A 17,546-nucleotide genomic window follows, 5' to 3' on the forward strand; every position below is an offset into this window, starting at 1 on the left:
GAATTTCAACTAAAACTTGTGTTAATCCTTTTTTCAGGCGATGCTCCATTAAAAAAAAAAAAGTAATATTGAAAAAAGTGAGCCCATGACATCACAGTCCAATAAACATACCAAAAGTTACATTGTAGGATGATTACCATGGACACTAGGGGAGATTAATAAAAGTGTCATGTTCTGATATGTGGTGACATGATGTACCAATGGTACATGCTGGTTCCACCGGTTTCCATGGTGATTGCCTCCATTTTAGGATTTTCCACCATTTTTCAGAGCACAGCAGTTTGGTAAATCTCTCCAGTAGTTTGTTTCTCCTTCACTTTTAATACTGGTATAATGACAGAAAAGGCAGAGCTTGTGGTAATGATTGACAGAGAGGCAAGATGGAGGCACTCAGATCCAAAATAGAGCTAAATACAATGGTGTGGATTTTCTGCATTTTGAATTCATTTTCAGACCGCACAAATTTATACATGTTAAATATAGGGGGAAAGTAGCCATAATATTAAAAATGCCAGGAAGTGACACTTCATCTTTTAAAATAAATATTAATAAAAAAAAAAATAATCTAATTTGCGTAAAAGTAAAAAAACAAACAAAAAAAAGTAAACATTAACGTCATGTCAGCATTTGACCTTCTAACTTTTAAAACTTGTGTTGGTTGGTAACATTTCCCAGAATCCTCGGCTAATGTAGGCACAGGATATTTCTAAACAAGTCCAGTACTAGGACTTATATTTCTTTATATATATCTTTTTGACCAAATCTCTCCTGACGGTATTAAATCTATTTTCATTTAATCACATATATATTGAAAATACTTGGCACGTGGTTGCAATGATTTTTGAAGTGAAACACCTGTAGTTATTAGGTGTAGGCAAGCAGGCTCGCTATGCTGGCGCATACGTCAATTTCAATTTGTTTTCATACGCATATTTCAATAGCTGTTGAAACTAGAATGGCATTAGAATTAGTGTCTTTTGCTACATCTTCGTAGCTACTGCAAGACGAGAACGATAAGCTGGGGCTGGTCTCCGTTTTATTGCTGTTGATATTATCGGAGCCTCCGCCGAGGGAGAGACCTTGCGGTTTAATGTGTGCAAAAATGTTGCTATTGGTTTTTACGTCGGCGTTCGGCGGTTCCTCCTTGTTCACTAACCACGTCTTGGCAAAATACCACAATACGTCTTTAATGGCGCATCGTTTTTCTGGCTCAATAGACAGCAGCTTGCTAAACATTTTAAGGGCATGGGGTGTGAATTTACGCCACTGAGAAGGTATTGTGGTGCTTTTGTACCGTTGCCACTGTAAAAATTCATAGTAGAACGAGTCCAAATGTAGTGCTTTCTCCCAGGGAAAGTTACCAGTCATCATACAAAACAGAAGAACGCCGAACGCCCACACGTCAATGCTGTATTCCACTAAAAATCCGCTATGCTTTGAGGTCTCGCAAAGTTCTGGAGCAGTATATGGAATGGTACCACTCACGCGTTTTTCTGTTGTGCCGGCAATCCTGGTCATGCCAAAATCGGAGAGTTTAATTTTTCGACATTCTTTGTCAAAAATTAGAATATTTTCAGGCTTGATATCGCGATGGACTAATTTCCTGTTGTGCAGATAATCCAGTGCTAGAGCAACTTGGTATATACAGCGCTTTGTGGTGTGCTCAGAGAGGCCAACCTGCAATGACAAATAGGACTCTGAAACTATAGGTTAACACCTGTTCAGGTAGGCAGGTGCAAGAATACCTCTGATAGAATACCAGGCAGATAATCGCCCAAAAATGCAAACCAAATCCTTGCACCATAACACTCATCCTGTTTTAGGCCAAATACAATTTCAACAGCCGATCATATCACCAAGTGGCTCCAATCGTCGAGTACCCCTAACAGTCCAGGATTTAAGGATTACCCAGTTGTATCTAAGGTGTTTTTAGAAAAAGAAAAAAAAAACTTTAGACACAACAGGGTAATCCCTAAATCCTGGACTGCTATGGGGTACTTAATGACTGGGTTGGTGACCCCCTGATATAACCCATACATATTTGAATTTAAAGAAACATTTTAGGCATCAAACACATGTTTTGATTTTGTAGATTTTGCCATAAATTATCTGTAATTCTGTTTATTTGTATGCTCAATTTATATAGGTTTTAGTTTTTTGATTTTTAGGGAAAATTGATAACTACAACTACAAGAAACCATTGTTTATCTCATTAACCCTTCTGTTCATGGACTTATGGAATCAAGTCACCACTTAACACGTGTGTACGGGACCATTCAAAGTGTCCTGGCTGGCTGATGAAAAGCCTTGGAATTTATTACAAATGCAGCTATTTTATAAGTATTTTATTTATTTATATTCTATTATTTTGGATTTTTTTTGCATACATAATTTAAATGCATTAACTCTACAATGCATTAAAAATGAATGGGTCATTTCTGGGAAAGACTACTTTTTTAGTACATTGAGGGCACAGTTGGAACGAAATGGAGATGCATTTGGTCATCAAGGAAATGTGAGTAAGTTTATACATTGTGTCTACAATGATGTAACTCCGTCTGCTGTCTGATTTACAGATCGTATGAAATGCTTTTCCTTGTCCTTAATATGTTCGACTTACCTGCGGTGGGATGATATCAAACAGATCTCCAGCCACAGCGTATTCCTGTGCAAAAACATAATATTCGTTGGTTTCAAAAGCTATGTCGTACATGCTGATAATATAGGGGCAGGAAGACAAATAACGAGAAATGCAATATTCCTGTAGGAAGCTTTTTTGTTTGGTCGTCTTCTTCCTTAGAAATTTTAGAGCCATTTTTGTACCTTTAAAAAAAAAAACAAAAAACAAGACTCACTTATCATTGTCATTGAACACATCCATATTTTTAGAGATTACGGTCTATTTGTGATTACACTATTCAAACTGCAGGTAAATAATTATTCGGTGACAAGTTAGCTTCCTGTGCAATGTCAAAGGTATTTACTATATAGAGAATTATATAGCGTAAAATCTTTAGCCAAAATAGCCAAAATTTTAAAAATTCCCCACATTTGCTATTTTCCCTAAAACTGACATTCCTTGGGATTAGTGGAGAACTCCGAACAGTAATGAGCTTATTAGTAGAAAATTGTGCAGAAAAACATCCCCCAGAGACGTCCATTTTCTGCCAGACTTTTGTACATTATTCATATATCCTGTTATGAATATTTATTCCATAGATTTAAGCACAGGGTTTTAATGTACCAGTTCTAGACCATTAGACACATTCCAAGCTGGGTACCGTAGAGGAGAATTGATGGCTGGAAGGTTTTATTTAACCATGCCAGTGCCAGTATAACATTTAAAGCATATAGGACATTTTTGATTGATTGTGTTTTTTTTTCCTTCCTTCTAACCGCAATGTGAGCATATCCAAATGACCTCGCTGAATACCTCTTCCCCACTGTGAATATCGACGCTGCTTTGACAGCTTTACGTGTTGTGCAAAGAGAGGGGTAATTCATTTCTAAGGGGAAAATACATCCCATCCTCTGTTCATTTTGTCCTACACTGCTCGTTTACAGAACTGAAATAAATGTGCAATTGCTCTGCAACATTCTTGTCAATACTCCTTTTTGCTACTCCAGAATGTAACACTTCAGCACAGTCTGTGGGCTTCCTTTAAAAGGACCCGATAGGCACCCAGGCAACTTCATCTCATTGAAGTGATTTGGGTGCACTGTCCCCGTCCCTTTAACCCTACAGCTTCACACATTGTAGTTTTAGAGATACGGCAATGTTTACATTGAAGGCTTAAGACTTCTACGAGACAGCCACTAGATGTGCTTTGCATGAGGACATTTTGAAAAACCCCATAGGAAAGCACGGCATATTAAGTTCCCGAACTGCTGTGACGTCGGTGGAGGAGAGGCTTGACCAAGCACCGAGGGACATCGGTGCAGGAATCAGGTAAGTGAAAAAATGGCTTTTAACTTTTATTTGCAGCCGGGAAATACAGTTTTATACTACATATATCTGTGGGTTTTCTTGCAAATTAGTTCTGTTTTACTAGTTTTGAAATGCTGGGGTAAAAAAGCAAATCTTAGAACTTTTACGTAAAAACCTGACTTGTTACATACTGTGCTTTTCAAGTTATCTTCGCCATCCACGTTTGGACGGACTTGTACATAACATTTGTAAATTATCATTATCTGAGTGGCAGGCAAGGTGTCGGACCACAGGTGCCCGTCAGACGAGCCCCTGGTTTTTATCAAACTGCGTGTAAACAATTTGACAGAAAACAGGGAAACGGTATTCCAGCTGTAGTGGTTATGCTACTAAGAGCATCTTTTTAACGGCTCACCCAATAAAAAAACTAAACAAAAGTGTGCTTATTCATAATCCATGGATTGAACTAGAACCACAGTGTAGGACTTAATAGATAATCCTGAGCCCCCTGTGTTAAGTTGAATGGAGTCTTTGATTAATCCTCGTATATTATGATTATTATGGAGAGAGCGGTGATTTTCTGTAATTTGCGTTTGGGTAATTACCTCTTGTTTTGTGAATAGCGAGGTCAACTCGGCCGTACGTTCCTTTTCCCAATTCCCTGATGATTTCGTAATGTTTCGAGACTTCTATTTTCTCCATTGTTTTTGCTGTTAGCAGCTGCAACTCTTCTAGAATATCCATTGCGCCCCTTGAGAGTAACGGTGAAAAACTCATTGTGACTCCTCAGGTTAACAAATTCAGTCACCAGATAGGTCTGTTGTTTTCTTGCAATCCTTGGCAACCTGTAGAAGGGGAGAAAGGTACGTTAGGGATAAACTACAATGAAGTCCTGTAATAGAAGAAGAAAATAAAATGCATTAATTTCAGCCAAGTTCGTCCCTCATTGAAAGTGATGAAAAAGCTATTGTTGCCTCACAAGCCACAATATTCTGCTTCTCTCGCCTGACTCCCAAAATATGACCTACTCCCCTCCCCTTATTACTAGCACTGTGCTTGGTTCCTCTCTCAGGTCTCCTGCACTATGCCCTGCTTCTTTCTCCTCACCTCCTGCACTATACTCTCCTTCTTTCTCTTTAACTCCTTCTATACTATGATCTACTTCTCTCCCCTTGCCACCTACATTATGCTCTGATCCTCTCACTTTGCTACATGTACTATTGTCCACTTCCCTCTCTGGTAAATGTTAGTATGTTCTACATCTCTAGCCTTACCACACACATTATAGTATATTACCTCCTGCACTATGCTCTCCTCCTCTCTCTTTATCTCCTGCACTATACTCTCCTCCTCTCCCGTTCTCTCCTGCACTATGCTCTCCCCCTCTCTCTTTACCTCCTACACTATACTCTCCTCCTCTCCCTTTACCTCCTGCACTATGCTCTCCTCCTCTCCCTTTACCTCCTGCACTATGCTCTCCTCCTCTCCCTTTACCTCCTGAACTATACTCTGCTCCTCTCCCTTTACCTCCTGCACTATGCTCTACTCCTCTCCCTTTATCCCCGGCACTATACCCTCCTCCTCTCCCTTTACCTCCTGTACTATGCTCTCCTCCTCTCCCTTTACCTCCTGCGCTATACCCTCCTCCTTTTCCTTTACCTCCTGCACTATGCTCTCCTCCTCTCCCTTTATCTCCTGCACTATGCTCTCCCCCTCTCTCTTTACCTCCTGCACTATACTCTCCTCCTCTCCCTTTACCTCCTGCACTATGCTCTCCTCCTCTCCCTTTACCTCCTGCACTATGCTCTCCTCCTCTCCCTTAACCTCCTGAACTATACTCTCCTCCTCTCCCTTTACCTCCTGCACTATGCTGTCCTCCTCTCCCTTTACCTCCTGCGCTATACCCTCCTCCTTTTCCTTTACCTCCTGCACTATGCTCTCCTCCTCTCCCTTTACCTCCTGCACTATGCTCTCCTCCTCTCCCTTTACCTCCTGACTTATACTCTCCTCCTCTCCCTTTACCTCCTGAACTATACTCTCCTCCTCTCCCTTTACCTCCTGAACTATACTCTCCTCCTCTCCTTTTACCTCCTGCGCTCTATCCTCCTCCTCTCCCTTTATCTCTGGCACTATACCCTCCTCCTCTCCCTTTACCTCCTGCACTATGCTCTCCTCCTCTCCCTTTACCTCCTGCGCTATACCCTCCTCCTTTTCCTTTACCTCCTGCACTATGCTCTCCTCCTCTCCCTTTACCTCCTGCACTATGCTCTCCTCCTCTCCCTTTACCTCCTGAACTATACTCTGCTCCTCTCCCTTTACCTCCTGAACTATACTCTCCTCCTCTCCTTTTACCTCCTGCGCTCTATCCTCCTCCTCTCCCTTTATCTCCGGCACTATACCCTCCTCCTCTCCCTTTACCTCCTGCACTATGCTCTCCTCCTCTCCCTTTACCTCCTGCGCTATACCCTCCTCCTTTTCCTTTACCTCCTGCACTATGCTCTCCTTCTCTCCCTTTATCTCCTGCACTATGCTCTCCCCCTCTCTCTTTACCTCCTGCACTATACTCTCCTCCTCTCCCTTTACCTCCTGCACTATGCTCTCCTCCTCTCCCTTTACCTCCTGCACTATGCTCTCCTCCTCTCCCTTAACCTCCTGAACTATGCTCTCCTCCTCTCCCTTTACCTCCTGCACTATGCTGTCCTCCTCTCCCTTTACCTCCTGTGCTATACCCTCCTCCTTTTCCTTTACCTCCTGCACTATGCTCTCCTCTTCTCCCTTTACCTCCTGCACTATGCTCTCCTCCTCTCCCTTTACCTCCTGAACTATACTCTCCTCCTCTCCCTTTACCTTCTGAACTATACTCTCCTCCTCTCCCTTTACCTCCTGAACTATACTCTCCTCCTCTCCCTTTACCTCCTGCGCTCTATCCTCCTCCTCTCCCTTTATCTCCGGCACTATACCCTCCTCCTCTCCCTTTACCTCCTGCACTATGCTCCAAATGTCTTTGACTGTTCCCAGACAAGATTCGACAGGGTTGGTAGAGTCACGAGGCTAGGCTTATTCTTGATTTGGTTAAAAAGTTAATATATATCGCTTTACATAGTATTGGCTTCGGGGGGGATACAGAGTGCAAAAATATGTTATCAGTCACTGGGGGTCATTTATCTGTTTTATGTTTACATTAAAGGACATTTGGAGCCGATGTTGAGGCATTGTTTACATATTGGAATATCATCTGTTTATGTAAAATTAATATGTCTGTCCTCCATCCCTAATTCCTCCTCTAGTGGTCTACTGTCACCATGACAACTTTATCTCCCCCTGAGTAACATCATTTTATTATTGTTTGGTAACTTTATCTTCTGCCGAGTCATGCTTCATCCTCTTAACCTGCCATATTCACATATATTGTATAATCACCATGGTAACCACATTGTTTCTGGAAGTTACATCCACACAGCCCCTGTGTAATAACCATGGCTGACCGTCTTCATCTGTATTGAGCAGATCTTGTGTTATCACCATGGCAACCACGCTTATTTTCTGCTGAGTCAAGTTTACCCTGCAAAATCACCATGACAACTGCACTCCCTTTTGCTGAATCATGCACACATGTTATGTGTAATATCATGTGATGTGTATAATCATAGCATGTATCTCAGGATGGCCGATCCACTAACGCTTCCGTGCAACACGGAAAAAATTATTATGCAGTAGTACCGCCATTACTAATCAGTGCTAAGTAGTGATGTCCCGAACTGTTCGCCAGGAACCGTTCGCCGGTGAACATAGCTTGTTCGTGGCGAACGCGGCGGGCGAACATATGCAATGGTCGGTCCGCCCCCTATTCATCATCATTGAGTAAACTTTGACCCTGTACCTCACAGTCAGCAGACACATTGCAGACAATCAGCAGCAGACCCTCCCTCCCAGACCCTCCCACCTCCATGACGAATAGGGGCAGACCGACCATCGCATATGTTCGCCCGCCGCGTTCGCCACGAACAAGCTATGTTCGCCGGCGAACGGTTCCTGGCGAACAGTTTGGGACATCACTAGTGCTAAGTTAACCCAGATTTATATAAATAATATGGGGGCCTCATTCACTGCGTCTAGGCTTAGATGTCTATAGATAGCTTGTATAGGGACAATATTTATAAAGGGGGTCTATTCATAACCCACTATGTCCTATTACTTAAAAAACGGTGCTTTCCAACACAGTCCTCAGACATTTCCCATATCTTTTCCAGTAGGAATAATGACAGAGCCTAGATTATTTATGTGATTAAAGGACTGGGAACCACTGGTCTTAGAACATTGTATCCCCAAATCAACATAACAGACGGTGGTAATACATTCTGGGATTTATTCGCTATACACGTAATTTTAGCTGAATTTTAAAATCGGTTAGCAGAAATAGCAGATTTGATAAAAGCCATAGTACCTTCTGGGCTATTTTTTTAAGCTAAAATTTAGCAGTTCAGTTTTCTGATCGTGACAATTTTAGCGATTAAATCATGCTATGTATTTTGATGCACACTGTCATGTGCTTAAATGGGTTAAATTGTTTAACAATGTGCTTTCCTGTATGGCTGCCTTGTTTGAGCAACGTATACATATTTAATAAAGTTCTGTATTAGACAATGAAAGCCTTGAGGGGAATTAACTCCATAGGGAGCTTGTCATTAACCCTTCAAACACTCCGTGAAACGTTGCTCACCCCTCTGTTACAGATCATTGAACGAGAAAATAGGAAAATTCTGTATAAAATCCAAAGATCTGAGCTTGTTGCTGACCAAATCTTACCGCACACACCTACCTGTTCTAGGCTACTCCCTTCTATACTCCCATCTGTACTGTCATTTCAAAAGACATTTACAGAGGAAGTAAAGAGAATACATTAGTATCTGATGAATTATTTATCCATGTTACTACTGGCTCCCAATGTTGTATTAGTGTCAGTCTTTGAAGCTCCTACTAATAGACAGTGCAGGGATTCCATGGGAGAGTGTGGCTTTGATGTACCCTAAATATATTCTAATTACAGGGGCAGAGAGGAATATTAATGTGTTAAAACCTAAAAAAGCTAAATTTTTTAAAGCCTTAAACACAAAAAGTTGCAGCAATAACTAGTGGTTTATTTAATAAACTGGGTATTGCAGAAAAAAAAACAGCGAGGAGAATTACAAATTTTTGGCCACTATATTTACCAGTTTGGCCATTTACAATTCCATTGTCAATTCTCCTTATTTCCCGATTTATTGAATAGCCCATCTCCCCAATATCAATAAAACTTGGCTCATCTTGAACCTTCAGCCGAAGGGGTAGCGTGACTTCACAGTCACCACTCCAAGTCGTCTGCCAAATTCTTACTTGCAATGTTACGCCTTGCTGTCAATATAACCCCAGACCTGAGATTTACTAATTCCACATTACTTTGTATCACTTTATATGTCGTCTCTAATTTATTATAACCCCCTCACCTGATTGTGATCGGACCTTGTTCCTTTCTGCGGCCAGGCCGTTTGTGCTATCGTTCTGTAGATCAACAAAAATAAATTAAAAATGTCATTGGTACAAGCAGTCTCTCTGATCATATCTTCTTCTTGTATATTGATAGTATATAATATTATATTTCCGCTGATACATTTGTAGGGCCATATACAGGCCCAGTGACAACCGTTACAGTGTATCGCTCTTCCTGCGGGTCATTGTACCCGATTACGTATCGCTCTTCCTGCGGGTCATTGTACCCGATTACGATACACCTAGAATGTTATGTTCTGCTGTGCTAGCTCGGTACACCTATTACTGTAAATTAAATCCCACCCCTCGCCTCTAGTACCGTTAAATAACATTCGCTCCTCCATGCTGCAAAAGGCTGGTTTTATCCTTCCTGGTGATCTGACTGCATTGTGTATAATCACCGTGGGTTATATCCATTGGCCGCCAAGGACCCCCCTAAAAGTACAACCCACCCAAACCAGAGTTCTATGATAGAATGCAATAGTAATGCTATAAACACCCAAACACTACATGTGTTCTACCCTTTTCATGTTCTTTGGCAATATCCGCACATGCAATTGATAATTTGTAGTTACATTTTAGGCGTCCTCCATCCTATATATAGAAATATTCCTGATCCTCCCTCAGTTTGCTCATTTAGTGAAATTTCTGCAGATAGCAAATAACAATATACAAATATTACCGTCTCCAGTAATCCCCAAATACAGCAGTGGACAGTGTGTATTGAATAACTAGATAACCACAATGACAGCTATATGCGTAAATGCAAAACAATAACGTTTGTCTGGAGCAATTCAACATTTTAGTGTCTGATTTCGTACCCCCTGCAGACAGCAATAATTTACGTTAGAAACACACTTGCATTTTTTTTTTCCTAATCATTTTCCCTAAGACATTCCTGCAAACTAGCAAATGCTAAATGTGTGTGTGTGTGTGTGTGTATATATATATATAGATTATAGATTGACATAGATCTATATATATATATATATATATATATAAAATAAAAAAAATATTTGTACATATATTTGGGTGAGTGTGAGAATGTGTCTGTGTATGTACAATATTTTTAAAATCTATAAATATGTGTGTGGGTCTCAGGCTTGCTTACCTGACATTTAGAGACTGTATTTGAATGATGTCCCATTCACATTGCGGTGTATTATTAAGGAGTATTTAAGAGTGTCTGTGCTCTCTTTGTTCTTTCCTGACGGCAGCCACTGTCATTGTTATGCCAGCCCGCAGTCTCTGCAGCAGATAAAATGGGTAATCAGGCTTTGCTATGGAGCTAAAATGGTCCTCCCACCACTGCGATTCGCTGCCGACCCCCACCACCAGACCTAACCTGAGGATGTGCAATTGTTATAGTGTGTGTATGTATATATATCTGTGTGTATGTATGGATGTGGATATATATATATATATATATATATATATATATATATACATATATTTTTTTTAATATAATATATAGAGTCAAAAATAGAATTTTGGATTATACACACTGCTGCAGGGCTTGCTAACTCCTGCCTGTGAAATGCATTTAGACCAGGCATTAATGTATAGATTTATCCTGGTGTTCAGCTGTATATCCCGTAACTGGTCCAGTAAGATTATAATTGGAATGATCTAAATCACTGTCTACATCGCACTCACCAGGGACTGGGATTGAAATATCTGAATAATGGAATGTTCCTTAATAATGCAGAGTTTAGGACACCCCTCTGGTAACTAGACTTTAAATACTGCATATACATGCCTCGTCAAATGCTGGTGCTGCAGCTGTTTGTGAACTACAATTCCCATGATGCTTTGCTGGACTCCTGTTGTATTTTAAGGCGGTCAGCCAGTGTTGCTGTATTTAAAGCGGCACGGTCATGGCTGCATCTGTTTTTTTTTTTTTAACCCCCCTCCTGACTTCACTAGATCTAATCTCCCCCCTAGTCACCCCCATATGCCCCTAGGCCCCCCACTTTACCTTTTTTTAAATCTTTATTTTGTGCCGGACCTAGGTCCTGGGCACCACCATTTTTGTGTTGGTAGATGGCTAGATAGCGCTGTGAAATTCCTGCACATGCCCAGTTAAACACTTGGGCATTTGCTATTGTCCGAAAATCGGACGGGAATTTCGTCTATTCATTAATTCGTCAGAAAGACGAATTACAAGGAGGGAGCTACCGGCGTGCAGCTCCCTCCTTGTAATATGTAAAGATAGAAGCTGCGGAGAGCTGTGCTCCCCGCCACTTCCTAAGCCCCCCATGTCCTCCCTCACTCTATGTGGGTAAATATGACCCCCATATTAGCATAAGGGAGATTGAAATCTCTATGCCGTATGTGCATGTCTACTAAACAGTGAGAAGCCAATGGCAAAAAAATAAAAAAGTCCGTCCGACATCCACCCATGAGCGGCAGGTGGGGGCCCTAAATGACAATGGGGGAGACCTATTGTCCTCCCCCCTGCCCCCACCCATGAGCGGTGGGTGGGGACTCTAAATTACAATAAGGGGGTGAAGACCTATTATCCGCCCCCCCGGATCCCCACTGCCGATCATGACAATAAGGAGGGCTATTGTCCTCCGCCCCTGGCCCCCACCCATGGGCGACAGGTAGGGGTACTTAATTACAATAAGGCAGGGGGACCCATTATCCTCCCCCCCGGCCCCCACCCATGAGCTGCAGGTGGGGGCCCTAATTACGAGAGCTCAGTCTAAACGGTGCCCTCGCTGGGTGAAGATGTAATATTTTGTTTTGTGCTTAGTTTTTTATTTTTATTTTATAAGTTCAGAAATTATGGTTTTTAATTTGGCTTTTTTGGGGGCTGAAAAAAGACGGTTTTAGAAAAAAGTGTAAAGTATTTTTTTTATTTACAGGTATTTAGTTTTATTGTCTTAGAGTGAGAGGGGTAGGTAGGGCTTTCTTTAATTTTATGGGTGGTGGGTGACTAGGGTCACGAGGGGGGTATTTTTACACTTAGCCCCCATCCGTTGCCCATGGGTGGTGGCTGGGGGGGAGGACAATAGATCCCCCCCATTTCCATTTAGGGCCCACACCTGCCGCTCATGGGTGGGGCCGGGGGGAGGGCAATAGGTCCCCCCCTTATTGTAATTTAGGGCCCCCACCCACCACTCATGGGTGGGGGACGGGGGAGGACAATAATCCCCCCTCCCCTTATTGTAATTTAGCGCCCCCGTCCGCCGCTCGTGGGTGGGGACCGGGGTTGGACAATAGGTCCCCACCCCATTTTCATTTAGGGTCCCCACCCGCCGCTCATGGGTGGTGGCCGGGGGGAAGACATCCGGTCCCCCCCATTTTCATTTAGGGCCCCCATCCGCCACTCATGGGTAGGGGCCAATGGGGACCCTATGTCCTCCGTTTAGTTGAATAGCCCCCACTCCCGGGGCATGAGTGGGGGATCGGGGGGGACACTATGCCCCCCAGGCTAGTTAAGACCTGACTCACCATGGGGCTATTTATTGGGGGGGTTATATATATATATATATATATATATATATATTTATTTTTTTTAACAACAGTGAGCAACCACAGGCTGCTCTCTGTTTACTAGACATGCCAGGTATGCCAGACGCAGGTCCTACATTCAGGAAAAATGAACAAAAATCAAAAACAAAAAAATAAAATGTTTTTCAGTTCAGCATGGAGGTAAGTCAGGCATACTGTTGGTGTAGATAATGCCATAATTGAAATGAGCTACCTCCAAGGTCAGCCGACACCCTGTTGTGGAAACAGTCCAGCCACGATATTGCTGGTATCAGGCCCTGTAGGCCACCTAGCTGAAGGTAGAAGGCAGGATTATGCAAGTGAGGTAGGCCCTCAGAGGTCCTCAAGATCAGCCACTGTGGCTCACTGGGATAGTCGATATATGGCACAGCCAGATGTGTGGTGAGTCTTCAATCTCTTGTGGTGAAGCCCCGCTACTTTTGGCTTCAAATGTGTTGTTGTATTATTGGAAGGGGGACGTCTCCGCAGCCGACATTTTCAAACTCTTTTGGCTGTGAGCTCCGGGTGCCGGTGATGGGAGCGTGCAGGCAACCCCAGAGGAAAGTGTTGACCCGATGTGGAGGCTGCAGCTTGGTTTTGTCGCAGTGCCAGACTTTCACCAGAAGGTAATGAATATGCTGTCCAGCTGAGCTGCAAAGTCCGGTTGTTCAGCACGGCACTTAGAGGAGCACATGGCATCCGCCATGATACGTGTCTCTGAGTTTGCATGTCAGTTGTTCGACAGTGAGTCATGCCTTTCATACAGCCGGGTTGCTTCCCGGGGGTGGACAGGGATCACCCCCATTGGTCAGAGGGGGTGGGGGGCAGGAGTACAGTGGGTTCACTGCCAACGCAAGGACGAGGACAGCGGCTACCTCTCCCCAGCTCCAGCAACCGCAGGCCGCATCGAGCCATCTTGGGATCCCAAGTTCTGAAATTCTCGATTAAGAAGTCAAAATGTTCACCAAGGCACTCCCAACCCGGGTAGTGCACAAAGGTGTGTGTGCAAGTTTGATATTCGGGAGTATTTCATAGAAACTGGCAAATGCAACGGGAGGCCTGTGAACATGCTTCTGTTCAGCTTGCAGGTCAGGCCCCGCCCCCGACATTCAAACTTTTTAAAGGATGTAGTTAATATTTTGTTATCCGCTTTATTTAAAGTGGCGCTGTCACTTGTAGGATGTTAGCGAAGACCCCACAAGATCACATGCCGGCTTGTATGGAGCTCCCGAAGGGGAGAGTAGATAGGGGATTGCATAGGAAAAGTATACAGAGAAGAGAATTTTTTTTATTTTTATTCAATGTCTCATTTGCATTTTGTGCCTTGGCTGTGCCTTGACTTAATTGGATTGCAATGTCTTTTTGCTTTTATAGTGATTTAAAAGAAAACTTAATGTCTCATTAAAAAAAAAAAAAAAAGGCTGGCATATAGGGGATGCAATATTTTATTTAATGCTGGAAGGAGAAATAAATAAATACTGTTTTTTTTTTTAAAGTGAATTAGGTGAGTCAGTACTCTATAGAAAAACAATTAATATCATCGCTATTTTAATAGGAAATGTGCCTGAGCACTATAGTTACTGAAATATTTTTGGAATGCAATGACTAACAAAAATGACATGAAAAATATAACATTTCATTCCAGCTCTCAGTTCCTATACTTGTCAGACAGCGTTATTGTGCAGTTTTTAGTTGGGCCGCCTGCTGTTTTGTTATACGTCTGCCTCTATACCTAGTAGACGTCGCAGAGAGGGGATAAAAGATTGCCTCGATGAAGGTTGTGTTCCGGGCCCTGAGTCTCCATGGCAACTGTGTAATCAGTGCTGGCAGACCTAGACTATAATGCTATTATGTAGGATGCTAATTCTGGCAAAGGTACAGTAATAAAATTCAGGAGTGTAAATGGGTCTAGAAAGGATTTGCTATTAATAGGCTTCCGTTTTTATATTGGAGCCTCCCTCACTTGTATGAGGAAGAGGGATCAGTGAATTTTAATATGTGTAAGGTGGAGGTTTTGGTGCATTATATATTTTAGGATCGTGCTCAATGCTGGACAGGGAGATGCCCAATTATTGTCAACTATGAATGAACAAGAAAAAACAAAGGCAGTCTCAGAGTGGTCCTGTACTTTTAACTCTGCAATGTAAAACACTGCCGTTTTGTAAAAATTGAATGTTTACACTGAAGGGTTAAATCCACCTCTAGTTGCTGATTTCCTCCTTCAAAGCCGAGTGAAACCCAGTTCTGGGATCTAATATTACTGATCGCGCATGTGATTGGAGAAGTGCTGCATTTGTCCGTCCATGCCTAGTTTCAATTCAATGCTTGTCTGTGAGAAGCACATGATTGGAGGAGATTGTGGGTGATGTCAGCTTGGATGTTGACATCACCGAGGGAGGAGCTGGAGGCTGCAACGGAGTAGCCCCGGCACTGGAAACGAGGTGATTAATTATTGGGCAGTGCTCACAAAGTTACAAGGGAACCTTATAGTCCCAAAATCCCTATTATTATTATTATTATCAGGACTATAGGCTCACTTTAATTACATTCATACCAGAGACAGGGGTTTTGTACAAATAGTAAATCTGAAGTAGAGTTCTAAAAGTGGAGCAATGAGGAACATTTTCCTTGGTTTCCATGCTGATTGCTTAATATAATTGAACTTTCCACTTGGCTAGCTCTTTTTTACACAAGCTTGACATTGTAAAGAAGATAGCATGTCACATTTGGATGGTTCCACTATGAATTACATTTAGAAGATTAGAAATACAAATTACATTTTTTTTTCAGGACTTACTCTTTTTATATGCTATGTATAAATCCACAAATATATATGTACAAACTGCATCTCTGTTTTATCAGTGTTTATCTGCCATGTCATCTTAGTAAGTCTAAAAGCTAAACTTTGATACGGAAAGTAGTAGCTCAATGGAAAAGCCTTCCACTGGTAACAGTGATATAGAAAAGGTAGTAGATACCTGGAATAGCCTTACAGTGAAAGCAGTGATATAGAAAAAGTAGTAGATACCTGGAATATATTTCTAGCAGCAGCAGCAAATGCTAACAGTAATAAATAGAGGGTAGACATGTGCAATTTCCAAAGTGCCGAATTTCGGAAGTGCCGAACCGAACCGCCGAATTGCTGAATTTCGGAAGCTTTGAAGTGCTTCGGACTACTAAAAAGTGGCAGAATGGATAGGAGTAGGATTGGAGTTGGGGTAGGGTTAGGGGTAGAGGTTGGGATAGGATTAGGGGTAGGATTAGGAGTAGTGTTAGGGATAGGGATAGGAAAGGGGTTAGGAGTAGGGTTAGGAGTAGGGTAAGAGGTAGGGTTTGGATTAGGGTATGGTAAGGAGTAGGGTTAGGGTTGGGTTAGGAGTAGGGTTTGGGTAAGGTTAGGAGTAGGGTTAGGGTAGGGTTAGGAGTAGGGTTAGGGTACCTCTACCCCTGACCCTAACCTACCTCTAACCCTACTCCTAACCCTACTCCTAAACCTAACACTACCCTAACCATGACCCTTACCCTACTCCTAACCCTACTGCCAACCCAACCCAACCCTACTCCTAACCCAACCCTAACCCTAACCCTACTCGGAAGTGGCGAACCGAAGTGATGAAGTCCCGAATTGCCGAAGTCCCGAATGGCCGAAGTGCCAAATTTCGGAAGTGCCGAACCAAACTGAATTGCCGAAGTGCCAAATTTCGGAATGCCGAAACGAACCAAATTTTTCGGCCATGCACATCGTTAATAGAGAATAGTAGGGATTTGGAATAACCTTTCATTGGAAGCAGTAAATGCTAACAGTGATATAGATAAGGTAGTAGGTGCCTGGAATACCCTTCCAGAGGAAGCAGTAAAGGCTGGTTTTAACAGTGCCTTTTTCACCTCTTGTGTCTATCAACAATATTTTTGAAGTCAATTACTTGTTAAATAACTTGATTGTAGAATGTTAACATTATGTAAATTATAATAATAAGAAGAAGAATATAACAATTGGGCAATAGGTACCTAGAATAACCTTCCAGTGGAAGCAGTAAATGCTGATACTTATATAGAAATAGTTGTAGATACCTGGATTAGCCTTCCAGTGGAAGCGGTAAAGCTTCAGAAGAAGTAGTAGAGGTCAACACCGTAAATAACAAACATTCTTGTGCCGTGACTAAGTCTGCAATGAAAGACAAATTGGTAAAATCAGCCTGCGGTTTCATATTGATCGGACTATATCATACCTCGCAACAGTGCCAGAGGCAGGGGACAGTCACGATTTTAGACTCAAGATTTGCTGCTCTGGGCTTGTTTCCTGGTGTATTGCATCTGGAGACACCAGGGAACTGTTCCCAATCAGCATAGTGCTGGAACTCCAAACGACTACAAAAACTACAGTCAGGGTATCAAGCCAATGCTCACAGTGATTTAAAAGCGTTCTGCTCTGTGATGTCCTAAGTGTGGCCGGCCAGAGAGGCTGTCAGTCAGCCCTGCATGAATGCACACCTTCTTTGGTGTCTGCCCACCCCCAGTCCTAGTAGCATTCCTTGGAGGGTAGCATAGATGGTTCTTTACTGACACTGGGATTTTTTATATTAAGAACCTAAAC

The 17,546-nt window shown here is 42.4% G+C and overlaps 1 protein-coding gene across 1 annotated transcript; it reads right to left on the reverse strand.

The window, feature by feature from the left end:
• Positions 1 to 587: 587 nt before the first annotated feature.
• Positions 588 to 10,716, reverse strand: LOC134610423 (serine/threonine-protein kinase SBK1-like). Its single transcript, XM_063453385.1, has 5 exons — positions 10,566 to 10,716; positions 9,412 to 9,466; positions 4,534 to 4,773; positions 2,621 to 2,823; positions 588 to 1,677 (listed from the first exon to the last, which is right to left on the reverse strand). The coding sequence occupies exons 3-5, from the start codon at positions 4,703 to 4,705 to the stop codon at positions 922 to 924; spliced, it is 1,131 nt and encodes a 376-aa protein (XP_063309455.1). The 5' UTR covers positions 4,706 to 4,773; positions 9,412 to 9,466; positions 10,566 to 10,716; the 3' UTR covers positions 588 to 921.
• Positions 10,717 to 17,546: the final 6,830 nt, after the last annotated feature.

This window comes from Pelobates fuscus, chromosome 5 (genome assembly GCF_036172605.1).
Source record: "Pelobates fuscus isolate aPelFus1 chromosome 5, aPelFus1.pri, whole genome shotgun sequence".
Lineage (NCBI taxonomy): Eukaryota > Metazoa > Chordata > Amphibia > Anura > Pelobatidae > Pelobates > Pelobates fuscus.

What these genes read in the sequence shown, in the direction of transcription:
- LOC134610423 (XM_063453385.1), bottom strand. Translation starts at nt 4,705, where the DNA reads ATGAGTTTTTCACCGTTACTCTCAAGGGGCGCAATGGATATTCTAGAA. An exon ending in CGCTATTCACAAAACAAGAG is followed by an intron (nt 2,824 to 4,533) that starts GTAATTACCCAA and finishes TTTTTTTTAAAG; the next exon opens with GTACAAAAATGGCTCTAAAA. An exon ending in TTGATATCATCCCACCGCAG is followed by an intron (nt 1,678 to 2,620) that starts GTAAGTCGAACA and finishes TTGTCATTGCAG; the next exon opens with GTTGGCCTCTCTGAGCACAC.